We start from the raw sequence: 16056 nt of genomic DNA, 5'->3' as shown, positions 1-16056 counted from the left end.
CAAAACAGACACTATTCCAGGATTATTCTTTACAGATGGGGAGACAGGCAAAGAGAGGGTTGGTAACTTCTCAAGGGCATGGGGCCAGCCAGGGGTACACTGGGCCTTCGAGCTCACTCTGGGTACTGACTCCATCACCAAAGACAGATACGTAGCTGCTTTGGCCCCAGATCTGTGCCCTGCAGTCCCTGCTTTAGGGCTCCAGGGCCCCCTTGCCTCTTTTCCTAGAGCTACTTTCAGTGGGTCTCTGCTTTTTTTTGCAACTGAAAGCTTGATAAAAACTCCAAGGAGTTTCTGGCATGGGATACTTTCCCAGTAGGACCTCCCTAACTTCCAGAACCCAAGTCGGCACCATGTGGGTTGGTCTGACACATTGCTGATGCTTGAGGCTCTCTGACTGTGGGTTGTCATCGAAAGCTGGCAGCATGGGCTGGGGGAGATTTGTTTAGCTGGATGCTTCCCAAGCAAGGCCAAGAAATATTTGCACAGTGACAACATCTGAGAGCTCCAGTAGGGCAGGGGGTGTGTCAACAACAACGAGTACTGTGGTAGCAGAAAGAAGTCTGGGTGGTGGTGGCTGAAATTCCATTCATACTTGTGCCTGCAGATAAACACTGTTAACACTACACGGCTGTGGGCTGGAGGTTCCTGTGGGTGACGGTGAGACCTTGAGTCTTGTCCCAGAACTCCAGCCCTTGTTCTGGTGCCATGGGTTGGACACAAGGCTGGCTCCTCCCTCTCCAGGGATGGCTCAAGTGTGAATGAGGGGTCTGTGGACCTGTAACTGGAGGTCAGGGAATGCCTGGCTTTCCACCACTGCCTGACTTTCCAACATCTGACCAACAAAGCCTTCCTCAGGACCAAGAAAGCCTCCCCTCCCCACCCCTCTCCAGATTCCTACCATTCTTTTCCTGGTAGGACTAGCTTTTCTAGACCTTTCTGCCAGGCAGGCAAGTAACACCATCTATAGCCTAGATGAAAAGGGAAAATGTTAGTTGCTTCAGTTCAGTTCAGTTGCTCAGACTCTTTGCGACCCCATGAATCGCAGCATGCCAGGCCTCCCTGTCCATCACCAACTCCCGGAGTTCACTCAGACTCACGTCCATCGAGTCAGTGATGCCATCCAGCCATCTCATCCTCCGTCGTCCCCTTCTCCTCCTGCCCCCAATCCTTCCCAGCATCAGAGTCTTTTCCAATGAGTCAACTCTTCGCATGAGGTGGCCAAAGTACTGGAGTTTCAGCTTTAGCATCATTCCTTCCAAAGAAATCCCAGGGCTGATCTCCTTCAGAATGGACTGATTGGATCTCCTTGCAGTCCAAGGGACTCTCAAGAGTCTTCTCCAACATCACAGTTCAAAAGCATCACTCCTTCAGCGCTCAGCCTTCTTCACAGTCCAACTCTCACATCCATACATGACCACAGGAAAAACCATAGCCTTGACTAGACGGACCTTTGTTGGCAAAGTAATGTCTCTGTTTTTGAATATGCTATCTCGGTTGGTCATAACTTTCCTTCCAAGGAGTAAGCGTCTTTTAATTTCATGGCTGCAGTCACCATCTGCAGTGATTTTGGAGCCCCCCAAAATAAAGTCTGACACTGCTTCCACCGTTTCCCCATCTATTTCCCATGAAGTGGTGGGACTGGATGCCATGATCTTCGTTTTCTGAATGTTGAGCTTTAAGCCAACTTTTTCACTCTCCTCTTTCACTTTCATCAAGAGGCTTTTGAGTTCCTCTTCACTTTCTGCCATAAGGGTGGTATCATCTGCATTTCTGAGGTTATTGATATTTGTCCCGGCAATCTTGATTCCAGCTTGTGCTTCTTCCAGTCCAGCCTTTCTCATGATGTACTCTGCATATAAGTTAAATAAGCAGGGTGACAATATACAGCCTTGATGTACTCCTTTTCCTATTTGGAACCAGTCTGTTGTTCCATGTCCAGTTCTAACTTGCTTCCTGACCTGCATACAGATTTCTCAAGAGGCAGGTCAGGTGGTCTGGTATTCCCATCTCTTTCAGAATTTTCCACAGTTTATTGTGATCCACACAGTCAAAGGCTTTGGCATAGTCAATAAAGCAGAAATAGATGCTTTTCTGGAACTCTCTTGCTTTTTCCATGATCCAGCAGATGTTGGCAATTTGATCTCTGGTTCCTCTGCCTTTTCTAAAACCAGCTTGCACATCAGGAAGTTCACGGTTCACGTATTGCTGAACCCTGGCTTGGAGAATTTTGAGCATTACTTTACTAGCATGTGAGATGAGTGCAATTGTGCGGTAGTTTGAGCATTCTTTGGCATGCCTTTCTTTGGGATTGGAATGAAAACTGACCTTTTCCAGTCCTTAGTTTCCAGTCCTAAGTTAGTTGCTTAGTCATGTCCAACTCTTTGTGAGGCCATGGACTGTAGCCCACTAGGCTCCAACTGTCCATAGAATTCTCTGGGCAAGAATAGTGGAGTAGACAGCCATTCCCTTCTCCAGGGATCTTCCCGACCCAGGGATTGAACCTGGGTTGCCCACATTGCCGGCGGATTCTTCACGGTCTGAGCCACCAGGGAAACCCCCTCTGTGGCCTGTAGCAGGCTTTTAGTTCTCACCCAGGGGCCCTGAGCTGGGGGTGAGGCTGTGAGACAAGCAATTTGATACTGATTGTTAAATCACTAACGACTAAAGGTGTTTTCTAAAAAGTACCAGAGGGAAATCGAAGCTGAGCACGCAGCAGCTCCTGGAAGGGCCCTTCCTCACCAGAATAGCAAAACCGTGACCCCATCACAGGGCTGAGGGTCGGGGTGGAGGAGGCCAGGGTGCTGAGTGGGCAGCTCTGTCTAGGCCAGCCCCGAGAGCCAGGGCGAAGCCTTAGGGTGGCTGGGTGCAGCCCTGGGTGTCTTACCAGATAATCCCCTGGGGCGCACTAAGACAGCAGGGCTCCTGTGTAAACTGTTGTCATCCTTTGATGCACATTTTATAACAGGCATAATGTATCACATGCGGCATAACATCTATTAGAGAACCTGTCTGGACCTCTCAGAGCAGGTGGCAGATCTGGGTGTGGCTCGGACCCTAACCACACACCCCTGCCTCCCCTGGGTGCTCCCCCAGGTGCTAAAGACGCTCCTGGCCGTGCCCTCAGGGCAGTCTCTCCTGTTCAGGTGGCACGTCCAGCCCTGGCTTCTCCCAGCCCACGTGAAGGGCAGGTGGCAGGCCAGAACAAGGCCCACTCCAGCCAGCCCTGCCATGACCCTGCTGCCTTCTCCCACCCCCCGCAGTCCTTAGCACCTCCCCCAGGCCCCCATCACAACCTCCTCAGTGGGCCCCTCCCTCTCCCCCTCCCCACCTGTGCAGCCCCGCCCTGGCCTCCTCTCCAGGGCTCGCTCAAGGCCAGGGATAACTGGTAGATAAATGAACACGAACACACTGCTTCACACAAACCAGCCTTCCCTTCATGGGTCTCTTTATTCAAGACCTTTGAGCTGTCAGCAGCTTGCCCGGCCATCCGAGGCCTCCCATCAGAACGATGCTTCAAGTCAAAACGCAGGTGTTGCTTTGCCTTTCGCATTACCACGGACTCAGTACCCACCTCTCTGGGCATCCCGATGTGAACCAGTAGCATCTGCTTTTTCTTGTTGAATTTTTTCCCAACAGAATTTCAGAATAAAAATAGATCTCTATCTCATATATATATATATTTATACACATACATACACACACAGAGCTCCTTCACCCAGATGGGAGAAGGATCTGGTGTCGTTACAGTGTCCCCTGGCCTGGCACGGGAAGGCAAGGAGGTACAGGCTGGCCCTGGTAGCACCTGGGGCGTGTGCAATGCTGAGCCCGGGCCGGGAGGTTGGGGAGGGGGGTGTCCTCCAACAGCCCCTCCCCTCCGAGGAACAGACCTGGCCCAACCTTTCCACACACCTACAAGTGAGGAACGTACCAGATGGAGCTTTAAAAACTAAACTCAAGGTGCAGATAAGGAATTCCCTGATGGGCCTGTGGAGGCTGACTTCCTGGGGAGAATTCCAAGAGCACTGTGCAGCAGGGCTAGGGAAGCCAGCAGGGAAGACCCCCTCCCTCCCACCCCCGCCCCTAGGACCCCTGTAGACAAGGGTGTCATGTACACAGAGGCCAGCCCGACTAGAGAGGAGGGGCTGGCTCCTCCTGGGGTCTCTAGTCTCCTTCCTTTTTGGCCCCAGGCAGGGGAAACCAAATGGCCAGGGCAGAGTTTGAGTCAGCCAAGAATGGGCTGTGGTTAGTGAAAGGTATTAAGGCCAGTCTCCACATCATAACCCCCAGAGGCATCTATGTTGTACCCATTGCCCAGAAAGGTAAGGCGTGAAGGAATGAGGTGCTGATGCAAGGTATTCAGGAAGGGCTGAGTCCAGCAGCCATGTGTGTATCTTTGGGGCTACAGCCCAGGGCCTAAGGAGGCAGCCAAGGCATGCTTCCAGAGAGATGGGGTGGGCAGAAATGGAAGGTTAGTTAGGGCCGGAACCCAGTTCCCCTGGCCAGACACCAGAGGCCTTAAAGGCACTTGGCAACAGAGGGGGACGAGCATAATGGGGCCCAACAGCCTCATCAGACAAAGGGCCAGGCCAGGCACCACCCACTAACTTAAACCTGGGAAAGGCCCCAGAGGCCTCTCCTCTTCCCACTTGGCAGCAAACCCTACAGCCAGGACCACTCCAGAGGTGACCTGAGAGTGGGGTGTGAGACCAGGGCCAGGGAGTGCCCTCAGGCACAGGGGCCTGGAGGGCGGGGATGTACAGCTGGGAGGCTCCCCCACTAGCTCTCTAAGGGAACCGGTCCAGTCACCATGCCTCTCAGTCACTTAGGTTCAAGCAGATGGTCTCCCAAGGGGCTGAGGAAGGAACCCAGAACTCTCTCGGCCCAGCCAAAGGGCAACTTGTGGGGCTCATCTTTGGTGTTTGGGAGCAGAGAGCTGAGGTTTGAGACTAGAGCTTGTGCAAAGCTGGGAAACCCAGGGTTAGGGATGTTGAAGGCAGGTACAGTACAGGGGCTTCCAGACAGGTGCAGGGGGTATGCAAGCCTCAGACCTGACTGGACAGCTAAACGATACACAGGTACCCTGGGGAGCGGCCCCCTGTTAATGCGGCCTGCCAGCTACTTCCTTGCTCACAGACACCACGATGTCCGAGTCCCAACGAACAAGGGATTTGTTTCTGATGCAAATCTGGTCCACCCTGCTCCAGAGGAGCAGCTCTCAGTCCTCACTGGCCCTGGAGGGAGAGCAGGGTCAGGTGGGGGAGGCGAGGAGAACCAGGGTTGCAGCCGGCAGATGTGTTCCCTAGAGGTGTATTTCCCTGAGGCCCTGGACCTCCCCGACCATGCTCCCTACTCCTCGCCTTCGCCTGCCTGCCGCCCACCAGGCCGCTCCTCCATCCCCGTGGCTGTGGGCAGTGTCAGAGCTCTCTGGGGATGATGGAGAAGGGCAGCACTGGGCTGCTGGCCTCCAGCTCGAGGGCGGTGAGAAAGCAGTCGACAGCAGCCTCGCTCTGGCCCTGGGCTTCCAGCACCTCGCCCAGGCCTTGCCACGCCTCGTGGCACGTGCTCTGCCTCTCCACGGCGTCCCGTAGCACCTTCTGGGCCAGGCTCTTATGGCCCAGCCGACTCAGCATGAGACCCTGGGGAGCAAGCACAGGGTGCGGTGAATGAGGCTGTGCTGGCGGAGGGGCAAGCATCCTGGCTGTCAGGGTAAGGACAACAAGCTATAGGGAACCCTGCATTTCAGGCTTGGGTACTATCAAGGGCCCCTGACCTATGCAAACCCTCCCTGTGTCAGTCCCAGCCCCGCCTCCCAGGTCACCCACTGGGGAAGCTCTGTCCCCTCCTGGTCCCAGGGGATGCCCTTTAAGGTCAGCAGGCCTGGCTTTGAGTCTCCCCTTTACAGCTGAGGGCTCCTGAGCAGGTCACCCTTATCAGTAAATGGGAAAGACCAGTGTGCCCACTTCTGGGGTTGCTGTGAGGTTGACACCACATGTAGGCAAAGCACTTAAACATCGTTGGCATGTGTGAACACTCAGTCCATGGGTCTGTTACCCTGAGACCCCAGGCTGCACCGTGGCGCTGCCTTCTCCCCGGGGACACGTGAGACCAAGGCTTGTGAGATCCTCAAGCCTGTGGTGGATGGACGGGTCCTGTGCCTGCATCAGGGGCCTGTCTTCCTGGGACCCAAGCCCATCCCTGCCTGACCTGGCAGGTGAGGGCCGCAGATGGCTGGGGATCAGGGACAGATACTGGGTGAAAGGAGGGCCTCTGAGAGGGGCCAGGGCTGCCTAGGAAGCTTGGCCCTGCTGTTTGGCTTCAAGCACAAGTGAAACTGGCACAGTGTCCCCGCTACGCCCGCCCACACCGGGAAGGGTGTGGGGGGTGGGACAGGGTGGTGAGCAGGGGCCAGGGTCCCCTTTCAGCCTCGTCTCAGAAAGACTGCTCTGCACCATCCCACCAACCTGTGTCCCAGCCCTCAAAGGTGGCACAGAGGGAGCAGCACAGGGGCCAGCCTCTCGTTCAAAGTTGTGAGGTAAAGCCCAAACACTGACTTCCTGGACAGCCGGGGACCAAGAGCTGCCTTCTGTGTGCCTGGAACCCCCCCTTCAGGTGCCCGCCCACTGACGGCCATGTACATTTTTAGCTGGAACATTTTCCTCCTCACCGCACTCCCCAGAGTTAGGCCCTCTGTTGCTATGGAGACCCACTGGGGAAGATGCACATGCCTGGTATCATAAAGTCCTCTGAGGGCTTGGAATACAACCAATTAGGCAAGAGTGAAAGATGGTGCTCAGGAAGCCCTCAGAAAAGCCTGTCAGAGGCGCTGGCTGGAGGGTATCCAGGGGGCCAGAAGGAAGGGGAGCACTTCAACCCAGGGCAACACTGTCCCCAGGGGACCACAGGGATGGGGAGGATGGGAGAACCAGGCATGGGATGGAGCCTTAGCAGAGCCCTTGGATCAAGACAGATGAGAGCGGTGCTGACTCAGGGCTGCCCAAGACCAGAGAGCAGTGCTCAGCGTGTCCAGCAGGGCTCCGGGCCAAGCTGCTCTGACTGCATGGCCTTGGGATCTGGACCCCGAGCTGTGCATGATGGAACAGGGCCCACAGGGAGGAGGGCAGGAAGGCAAGACAACAGGCTGCCAGACACCAAAATTAAGCACCAAAAATGGAAGGTTAGAGCCCTGGGAGTGCTGTGCACGGCGGAGCGACAGAGGACAGATGGGGAAGGCCAGTGGGCCGCCCAGGGTGGGGGCGGGGCCGCAGTGGCGTTTACACACATGTTTGCTATGTCCAGCTTCCATGTGAGATTCCTGTCTCAAAAGAGGGCTCTCTAGTGAAAATGATTTTGAAAACCCCTGATCTCAACAAATGTGCAGGTGTCTGGGAAGGGCTGTGTGGGGTGTCGTGTGTTGGTTTTACTCGTGGTTCAGGAGGTTGGGGCCGGCTCCTCTGTGTAGAGGGGCACCCAGGGCTCAGAGCCAGAGGACCTGGCTGGGTCAAAATCGAGCCCTGCCACTGACGGGGGCTGTGACCACAGGCGAGTGGCCCATTTTCTCTGAGCTGCTGTTTCCTGGTCTGGAAACCAGCAGAGAGAGCAGTCCTACCTCGCAGGCTATTGTGAGGATTCTGCAAGAATGAATTGTGAAATCATGAGTGGGCTGCATGGTGGGCCGACAGCAAATGGAAGTGTCCCCAGGATGAACAGAGGGGCCTGGGCTGGGGGGTGGCAGGGAGGGTGCAGAGAGGGGGTTTCTCTGGAGGGCCAGGCTCCCCCTGGAGGAGACTGTGGGCTGGGGTGGGGTTGAATCACCTCCCCCTACCCTGGGGTGCTGACCTGAGAGCCTGAAAGGAGATACTGGCTCAGGCTGGGGTGGGGTTGAACCACCTCCCCCCACCCTGGGGTGCTGACCTGAGAGCCTGAAAGGAGACACCGGGTCAGCCTGGGCCCTGGAGGCCCAGGGCCTGTAACAAGATCTGCTGCCACCTGCCCAAGACACCAGCCCGTCGGGTTCATGTTTGGTAGCAACTCAGCGCTGTTTGCTGCCTGACAACTGGGCGGGGCCCCGCTCCACGAGGGTGTGAGGTCTCACCTGCTCTGCCCTGAGCCCGGCACTGTGCCCAGGGCCCGCCGTCAGTCACCCTCTCCGTACCCGCATCCCCAGGTCTCCAGGGAGGTGGTGGGAACACAGAACCAGTATTTCAATTCCATCCAGATACCCCTCTTGACTCTGCCTCATCCTGCGCTGAGAGGGGAAGATCAGACCCCTGCGTGACCCTCAGCCTGACACCTGACCTGGCAAATGCCACAGCCGTGCCCACACAGGGATTAGAACAAAGTGCAAGTTGCTGAATATGGTGGAGCATCGCGCCTGTAATGGGAGCTCAGGGAGGGGCCAGGCTATGGGGCAGGGGGGGTGGGGGAGGGTGGGGAGTCTCCAGAAATTCCCAAGATCACCCATTTCCTCTTCCCTCCCTTCCTGGATCTCAGGGAGGAGGGGGCCTCTGGCCACATCTCATCTACCTGCTGCTCCTCCAGGAAGTCTTCCCCAAGAATGGCGCCCTCTGCTCACACCACCACCTTGACACCATGCTCCTTACTGTGGGCTCTTGAATGCCACCCCTGACCCACCCCTCTTAGACTGAAAGAGACAGTGTCCCTGGCTCCTGCCCTGCTCTGTGATTTCCCACAGGACCGCAGCTCAAAAGAGTGTTGGCAGGAGGATGGTCCTGGATGCAAAAGCAGGCACACTGGAGGCCTTTATGTACTTAGTGACCTGCTTAGGGCCACACAGGCTGGGGGGGTCTGGTCTCAGGAGTGCACGGTGACTCTGAGGGGCCCCTCGCTATTAGGAATACAGGTTCCCTGCCGAAGTACAGGGCACAGGGCGGGGGCAGGAGCTGCAGCCGGGGGTGGGGATGAGGGGGAGGGAGGTCCTCCGGCCTTTGTCAGAACTGCCACTGCATGCGTGTCACCCTGTTAACGCACTGCCTGTCCCCCGAGTGGGGCAGGCAGCGGGAAGGCCTGGCTGTGTGGGGGAGGTGGTCCTGGGAAGCAGCCCCGGGGCTAGGCCAGCTGCAGGCCAGGCCGAGCGCTCCCTCCCCACCCCTCCCCTCAAGTATTTATAGAAGTTATTTTGGGAATTTTCTTTCTGAGCTCAAGGCACATTCCTGGGATTCTGTCACAGCCTTTCCAGCTGGGAAGCCGGGCATCAGCTGGAGGCTGCTGGAGCCTCCTGGTCCCTGGAGCCCCCTGCTTGGGGACCCTGGGGCTGCAGGAAGGAGCCCTGGGCAGGGCCAGCTCTGAGGCAGCTCCAGGAAGGCTCCACCTGTCATCCCAGGGTTGAAGTGGGGGCGAGGGGGTGCTGACACGCCCCTCAGGGAGGCCCGCGTTCCAGCCAAGCCCAGGCCCTCTCCTGCTCTCCAAATTCTTCCAGGTGTGTCAGCCACAACCTGCCCAGCCAGACTGGGAATGAGGAATCTGCCCTGGCTGAGAACCTAGCCCACGCGTGGCCACGCCCCGCCGGGAGCTGGGCAGCTCCAGGGCCACAGGAGGCCCACCTACCTCCCTGTTGTGGGGAGGGGCACGACTCCTTCTAGACCCACCCGAGGCCTGGCTGATGAGCTCCCCATGGCTCTTACAGGAAGAGGCCCCTGCTGAGAGAGAGAGCCCCCAGACTCCCTCAGAGCCCAGGTGTGTGGGGGGAGCGGGGGTGGGGAGGTGGCTTCCGGGGCAGCAGAAGTGGCTGTGCTCTTCACGCCTGTCCCTCCCTCCCTCCTGGGGCTCCACAGTGAGGCTTTCCTGGTGCTGCCTGTCTGCAGAGGCCACAGCCAGGCTCAAGGACAAGCACCGGCTTGGGGACAGGGCAAGTCGCGACCAGGGCAGGGGGGCCCTTGCCCGTCCCAGGTTCAAGGCAGGGGGCTGGACCTTTTGGGGTTGGTTTCAGCCTGGGCTGGCTGGGGGCTCTGCCCACTCCGGAGCACAGCCGGGCCTGCAGGGCCAGGTCAGGAGACTGCAGTGAGGCCTCCGGACTTTGGGTTCCAGACGAGAAGACTGATGGGCAGTGATGGCAGACGCTGCCCTCTGAGCGGAAGGCAGAGCTTGAGGGGCTGGTGACAGCCTGTTTTGGGGTGTGCTGGCCTCTGTACAAAGGGAGGGGGCTGAGCCCTGCTGAACCCTCCAGACGTGTAAGTCTTTCCCCTGACCACTGATTCTGGGGTTAAAAGTAAGCCAACAATGCCTACCCATGGCTCTGCGCTGAGCCTGTGGCACGGACAGAAGGCTTCCTGTCCACTTCCTCATCAGGGTTGGCGTGGACTTCAGAAGTCCACACACGGACCTAAGGTTGCCTACAAAGTCCTGGGGTGCAGGCAAGAGGACACGCCTCCACCTTCATGAGCCTGGGGCGAGGGTTCAGGCTGTGTGCTGGCTGCGCCAGCATGGGCATGGGGGGCTGGGCAGGGGCCGCTGGACCCGGGAGGCCCCGGCTGCGGGGACACACCCTGCACCCCCCATCCCCTCCTCCCTTCCCCTCCACTTCCCCATCAGGGACTGCAGACCTCAGGCAGCCCTGGGGAGGGGCCAGGAAGAAAACTCACAAGAAAACTACTGCACCAGGGGGTCAAATGGCCAGCAAGACATTCCTACTGAATTTTCCTGTCAAACAGAAGCAATACTCCTGCCCGCTGGAGCTGGGGGGAGGCTCAGACTCTGCCGGTGAGGGGCTGTGTGTACAACACACACACACACACACACACACACAGCAGAGCACAAGACTTCTGGGTCCTCCCATTCCTCGGGCTGCCTGGACGCTCTCAGCCCCTGCCACAGCTTAGGAAGCCAGCCAGGAGGGAGAAGCCTAGAGCAGGCATGGGGCCTGGAACCAGAGACCCTGCTGTGCTATGGTACTGTCCACCTCATCCATCAACCCAGCCTAACAAGACTGTGGGCCCAAGCGCAGGGCTTCTCCAGAGCCTGGCCTTCCCAGTTCTTCCTCTCCAGCAGCCTGAGGGCCCAGCCACCCCTTTAGCTACAGAGCCTCACCCGCAAGAGGGGGTCTCAAGTCCCCCTCGTCTCTCAACACAGACTCTAGCTCACTGGGCCAGCTGCCCTTGCTCTCAGCTGAGGTCAGCCTGGCCTTGCCTTGTGCATACTCGTCCCATCCACAGGGCAGCTCGGGCTGACATCCTGCACCTCTGTGCCTTAGCCAGAGTCACTCACTGTGCTTTGAGAGAACAGAGCAACTTGGCTACAGTGGGTGTCGGAGACTTGACTCTGGGCATCCTCTCCCCTCTGCAAACCAAGAGCATCTGAACTTGGCCTGGGAGCCACACTTCAAAATGAAAAAGGAAAAGGTAAAAGCTTTCATAACAGCATAGGAAACCATAAACAAAACAAAAAGATAACCTACAGACTGGGAGAAAAGATTTGCAAATGATGTAACCAACAAGGGATCAATCTCCAAAACACACAAACAGTTCATGCAGCTCGAAAGCAAAAAGAACCACCGCCATGGCAGTGATGTCAGACAGCCCAGTCAAAGGTGGGGCTCAGGCACCTGGCCTCCTTGTGAATGGCGCCAAAAACATACCCAATGTTGACTTGTCCTTTCATCATCTGAACACTAAGACTATCCCCTGGAGGTCACATTATTATCCCCATTTGATAGAAGAAAAACTGAGCTAGCAAGAAGATGTAATCTCCAAGTGCCCCCACAACCCAGGGGCTGGCAGGGCTGAGCCTCTTTTGTGTGGTCCTACCCTCCAGGACTGGGGCTTCCCAGGTGCTCAGCGGTAAAAAATCTGCCTGCAAGGCAGAGATGGAGGAGACGTGGGTTCAGTCCCTGGGTTGGGAAGATCCCCTGGAGAAGGAAATGGCAGCCCACTCCTGTATTCTGACCGGGAGAATCCCAAGAACAGAGGAGCCTGGCAGGCTACAGTACATGGAATCGCAAAGAGTCGGACACAACAACTGAGCAACTAACACTTTAAGTTTGGAAAAAATGGCTTGGCTTTTCAAAAAATGAGTTTGTAGTGAATCAAGATAGAATATGTGTACAGGGGGAGAGGGAACGACAGAGGACGAGTTGGTTGGATGGCATCACTGATTCAATGGACGTAGTTTGAGGAAGCTCCGGGAAAATGGTGAAGGACAGGGAAGCCTGGCATCCTGCAGTCCATGGGGTCACAAGGAGACCGCGCAGGCACTCACCCTCCAGGCTCGGGGACGGGACCCTAGGGGGTGGGAGGAGCTCTGTGCAGGCGGAGTTTACCTCTCTGACCTCAGAGAGCAGAGCCTTCTGGTTGGATTTCTGGAGCACCTGCAAAAGGCCCAACCCAGAACCTCAAGTTTGGGTGGGGCAGAGCCCTGGCGCTTGCTGACTCAGGCCCTCTCGGGGAATCAGAGGGATGATGGCAGGGAGCTTCTGAGGACTTAAGTCGTGAAGTGGCACACCCCAGCCTAGAGAGAGGGAGGCAAGAAGCTCTCTGGGGTCATGGCCATGCTCTTGATCCCCAAGTCCACTTAAAGACAGCCACGTTGGGAGCCATAGGGAGAGAATGCACGCATGCGTGCATGCTCAGTCATGTCCAACTCTTTGACCCTGTGGATTGCAGGATCCTCTGTCCATGGGATTATCCTGAAAAGAACACTGGAGTGGGTTGCCATTTCCTTCTCCAGGGGATCTTCCCGACTCAGGGATTGAACCTGCGGCTCTGGCATGGCAGGTGGATTCTTTACCATTGAGCCACCTGGGAAGGCAGGGGAATAATTCATCAGCCGCTCTCATAGAGGACAGTGGATGACAGAAACACTGTCTTCCCCATCCCTGATATGTGGAATCTAAAAAGAAATGATACAAATGAACTTATAAAACAGAAACAGACTCAGAGCTAGAGAACTAACTTAGGATTTATGATTATGGGGGTTGGGGGAGAAGACTGGGGGAAGGGATAGTTAGGGAGCTCTATTTGTAAACAAACATATCCACTATATTTATAATGCATAACCAACAAGGACCTACTGTATAGCACATGGAACTCTGCTCAATGCTCTGTGACAGCCTGGGTGGAAGTGGAGTTTGGGGGAGAATGGATACATGCGTACGTGTGGCTGAGTCCCTTCACTGTTCACCCGAAACTCACCACCTTGCTAATGGCTATATCCCAGTACAAAAGAAAAGGTTAAAAAGAGAAAAAGAAACACTGTCTTCCCGGCTTTCCAAGGGCATCTGGAGAGAGAACAGGCCAGGTCGCGAGGCCAGGACTGCTTCAGAAATCACATCTCTGGGAATTACATCACAGGAGCCGAAGCTCATGCAGGGCTGTTTCCTCCTGCAGTTGGGGTGCCTGAAGAGGAAAGGGTTCTGGGGAGACGGGGCAGCAGGAGCTGGCGCTCTGTCCCAAGAAAGAAGCATTACCAAGAACAGGAGCCAATGAGGAGCAGGGCAGCCTGGCAGGAGAGGGGCCAGGAAATCCCACGCCCCCAGAACCTGTCCCTGATAGAGAAGAGGGTGGGGCGCCACCCACAAACACAGGTGGCAGGGATACAGTCATGGCTGTCCACTCCTGGCTGAAGCTTTCAAGCTGCACTTGGAGTGAGACAGGCTCTGCACTGAAGCATCCATTCTAAGCGGAGGGTAGGGAGAGTGAGGCGGTGGGTGGCCGGGGCGAGTGACCCACCTACCACTAAGGTCAGGTGACCTCAAAGGAGCCCCCTCTTGGGAGGTTCTCAGGGACTTGATGACTCCTCAGTCACTGCTGGGCCCCATGCCTTCCCTCAGCATCCCTGCTTCCTAGGAAGTCCCCTCTCGGCCCTTACATAAGTGCCAAGCTGACACAGACTGACGGGGAGTGACTCCCATTATGCAGTACCATGGTGAAAAAGATCCCAAGATCCCATCTGTGCTCAGTGGGAAAAAGCGCTGTGACTGATTAGTGATGCCTGTCTTGGGCGAGGGACTAGAGAGTGTGGTGGGTGTGCTGTGTTCTGCCTTCTCTGGTACTGCACTGCAGACTTTCAGAAGTGCCTTCTCATGGATCAGCTCATTTGATTATAACACCGCTGGTCTAGGAATGATGAAGTTCATTATTCATTTATAAAAGGAGACATTAGGATCGTGGAAGCCAAGTGTGTCTTTTCCTAAATCACTCAGGTGAATTAGGGCCAGAGCTAGGATTAGATCCCAGATGTTCCGAGTCTCAGGACAGGACAAGGATGACACTGAGATCAGGGAATGCTGGAGACCAATACACCAAAGCGTTCATGTGTCTTTAGGAAAAGAGTGCTTGGTAAATCTTCCCCAGGCTTGAAATTTGCTATTCTTTATGCATATGTGTGGGATGCTGGCAGGAACACAGCGTGTGGAAAGGGGACAGGCTGCCTACGCTGCAGCCGACGCCCCTCTGGTTGCCTGTAACTTCACAGTGGGCAGTCCCTTCTCAGATTGCATCAAATCAGCAAGGCACCCCGGGAGGAGAAAAGGGGCCATTCAGAAACATCTGTAGGGAGCCACTCTGGACAGCTACTTGGTTACCATGGAAACCCACCCTTGGAAACTGCTTCAATTTCAGGAAAATAGCTACAAACAATAATAAGCATAAATGAAAAATGGTACACTGCTGCTTCAAAATTGTACTTGTTACTGGATTTGGCTGGGTTTTCCAGGAGGGCTGAGACAGTAGGCTTGTATCTGTGACCGTAGGGGCAGGCAGCTGTCTGCCTGGCTGCAGGCCGAATGACAGCGCCCGCATCCTCTGGCTCCTTAATCAAGTTTCTGGATGTGACCTTGGGGGAGGCATCTATCAGAGAAGCTAATGTCTGAAGTGCAGGGGGAAGGACAATGTGCTTTGCAAGAAACAAACATTTGCTGAGCAGACTGGAAGGCAATACAGCGCCAGGTGGAGGGAACCTGGACCAGGCTGAGATGTTGCTACACGGGCCTGAGCTAGGAATCAAGAGATCAGGCTGAGATGGGAATCCCTGCTTTCAAGGACTCTTGGGGTTAGCAAGGAACTTATAAAGATGACCTGGTCCAGCTCCTCCTCCATGGGATATTTACATTCTCTGGGCAGCATCCTCACCAGATGATTCACGAGTCTGTCCTTGGACTATGCCAAGAGTTAAGCCATTCTACTCAGGAAAAAAGCAGACCCCTTGTGGCAGTGATAACCCTTCAGCCATCTGGACCCATTCCCCTGGGGCTACCGTGTTGTCCATGGGGCAGACATCAGTGACACCCTCACGGCTGTGCTCCGCAGAGAGTTCTTAAAGCAGGGCACCTAGGTGGAACCCAGACCCCGAATGTGCTGTAACTATGGGCTCCTAAATTATACTTCAGAAATCACTGTACATGCAGGCCTGTCCACTTTTAGGTCATTACATTTATCCTGATACCTGCTCTTTGAAAGCAGGTAAGGATGGCAAGGAAAGAGTCCTCCCTAGGTTCTACTCGACCACCTGTCGGAGACATTCCCTGGACCAGAGAGTCCCCACTGCACAGGTAAGTAAAACTGGGGTCCTGAGAAGGGGCTTTGCCAACAAAGGTCATCTAGTCAAAACTATGGTTTTTCCAGTAGTCGTGTATGGATGTGAGAGTTGGACTATAAAGAAAGCTGAGCGCCAAAGAATTGATGCTTTTGAACTGTGGTGTTAGAGAAGACTCTTGAAAGTCCTTTGGACTGCAAGGAGATCAAATCAGTCAATCCTAAAGGAAATCAGTCCTGAATATTCATTGGAAGGACTGATGCTGAAGCCAAAACTCCAATACTTTGGTCACCTGATGCAAAGAACTGACTCATTGGGAAAGACCCTGATGCTGGGAAACATTGAAGGCGGGAGGAGAAGGGGATGATAGAGGATGAGATGGTTGGATGGCATCACTGACTCGATGGACATGAGTTTGAGCAAGCTCCGGGAACTGGTGAAGGATAGGGAAACCTGTTGTGCTGCAGTCCATGGGGTTGCAAAGAGTCAGACACGACTGAGTGACTGAATTGAACTGAGAAGGGGCTGACTTGCCCTTGACCACCCAGGAAAAGAACAGCAAAGCCAAGG

General features: G+C 55.4%; 1 protein-coding gene across 5 annotated transcripts in view; it reads right to left on the bottom strand.

The window, feature by feature from the left end:
* Nucleotides 1–4177: 4177 nt before the first annotated feature.
* The window catches only part of TTC7A (tetratricopeptide repeat domain 7A), a 121459-nt gene continuing 109580 nt past the window's right edge, over nucleotides 4178–16056 (bottom strand). Inside the window, exons 20-21 of one of the 5 annotated variants that reach the window (XM_025260974.3) lie at nucleotides 12214–12322; nucleotides 5468–5639 (exon numbers count right to left, since the gene is read on the bottom strand). In XM_025260974.3, the coding sequence (XP_025116759.2) occupies nucleotides 5611–5639; nucleotides 12214–12322 (138 nt within the window). In that variant the 3' untranslated portion in view covers nucleotides 5468–5610. Of the gene's footprint in view, nucleotides 5640–11974; nucleotides 12323–12705; nucleotides 12844–12936; nucleotides 13350–16056 lie in introns of those variants that run through there. The other 4 variants (XM_006054801.4, XM_045162233.1, XM_044925887.2 and 1 more) reach the window with 4 other exon arrangements.

This window comes from Bubalus bubalis, chromosome 12, assembly GCF_019923935.1.
Source record: "Bubalus bubalis isolate 160015118507 breed Murrah chromosome 12, NDDB_SH_1, whole genome shotgun sequence".
Lineage (NCBI taxonomy): Eukaryota > Metazoa > Chordata > Mammalia > Artiodactyla > Bovidae > Bubalus > Bubalus bubalis.
The sequence above is the reverse complement of the archived record's forward strand: the minus strand, read 5'-3'. Positions and strand labels throughout refer to the sequence as shown.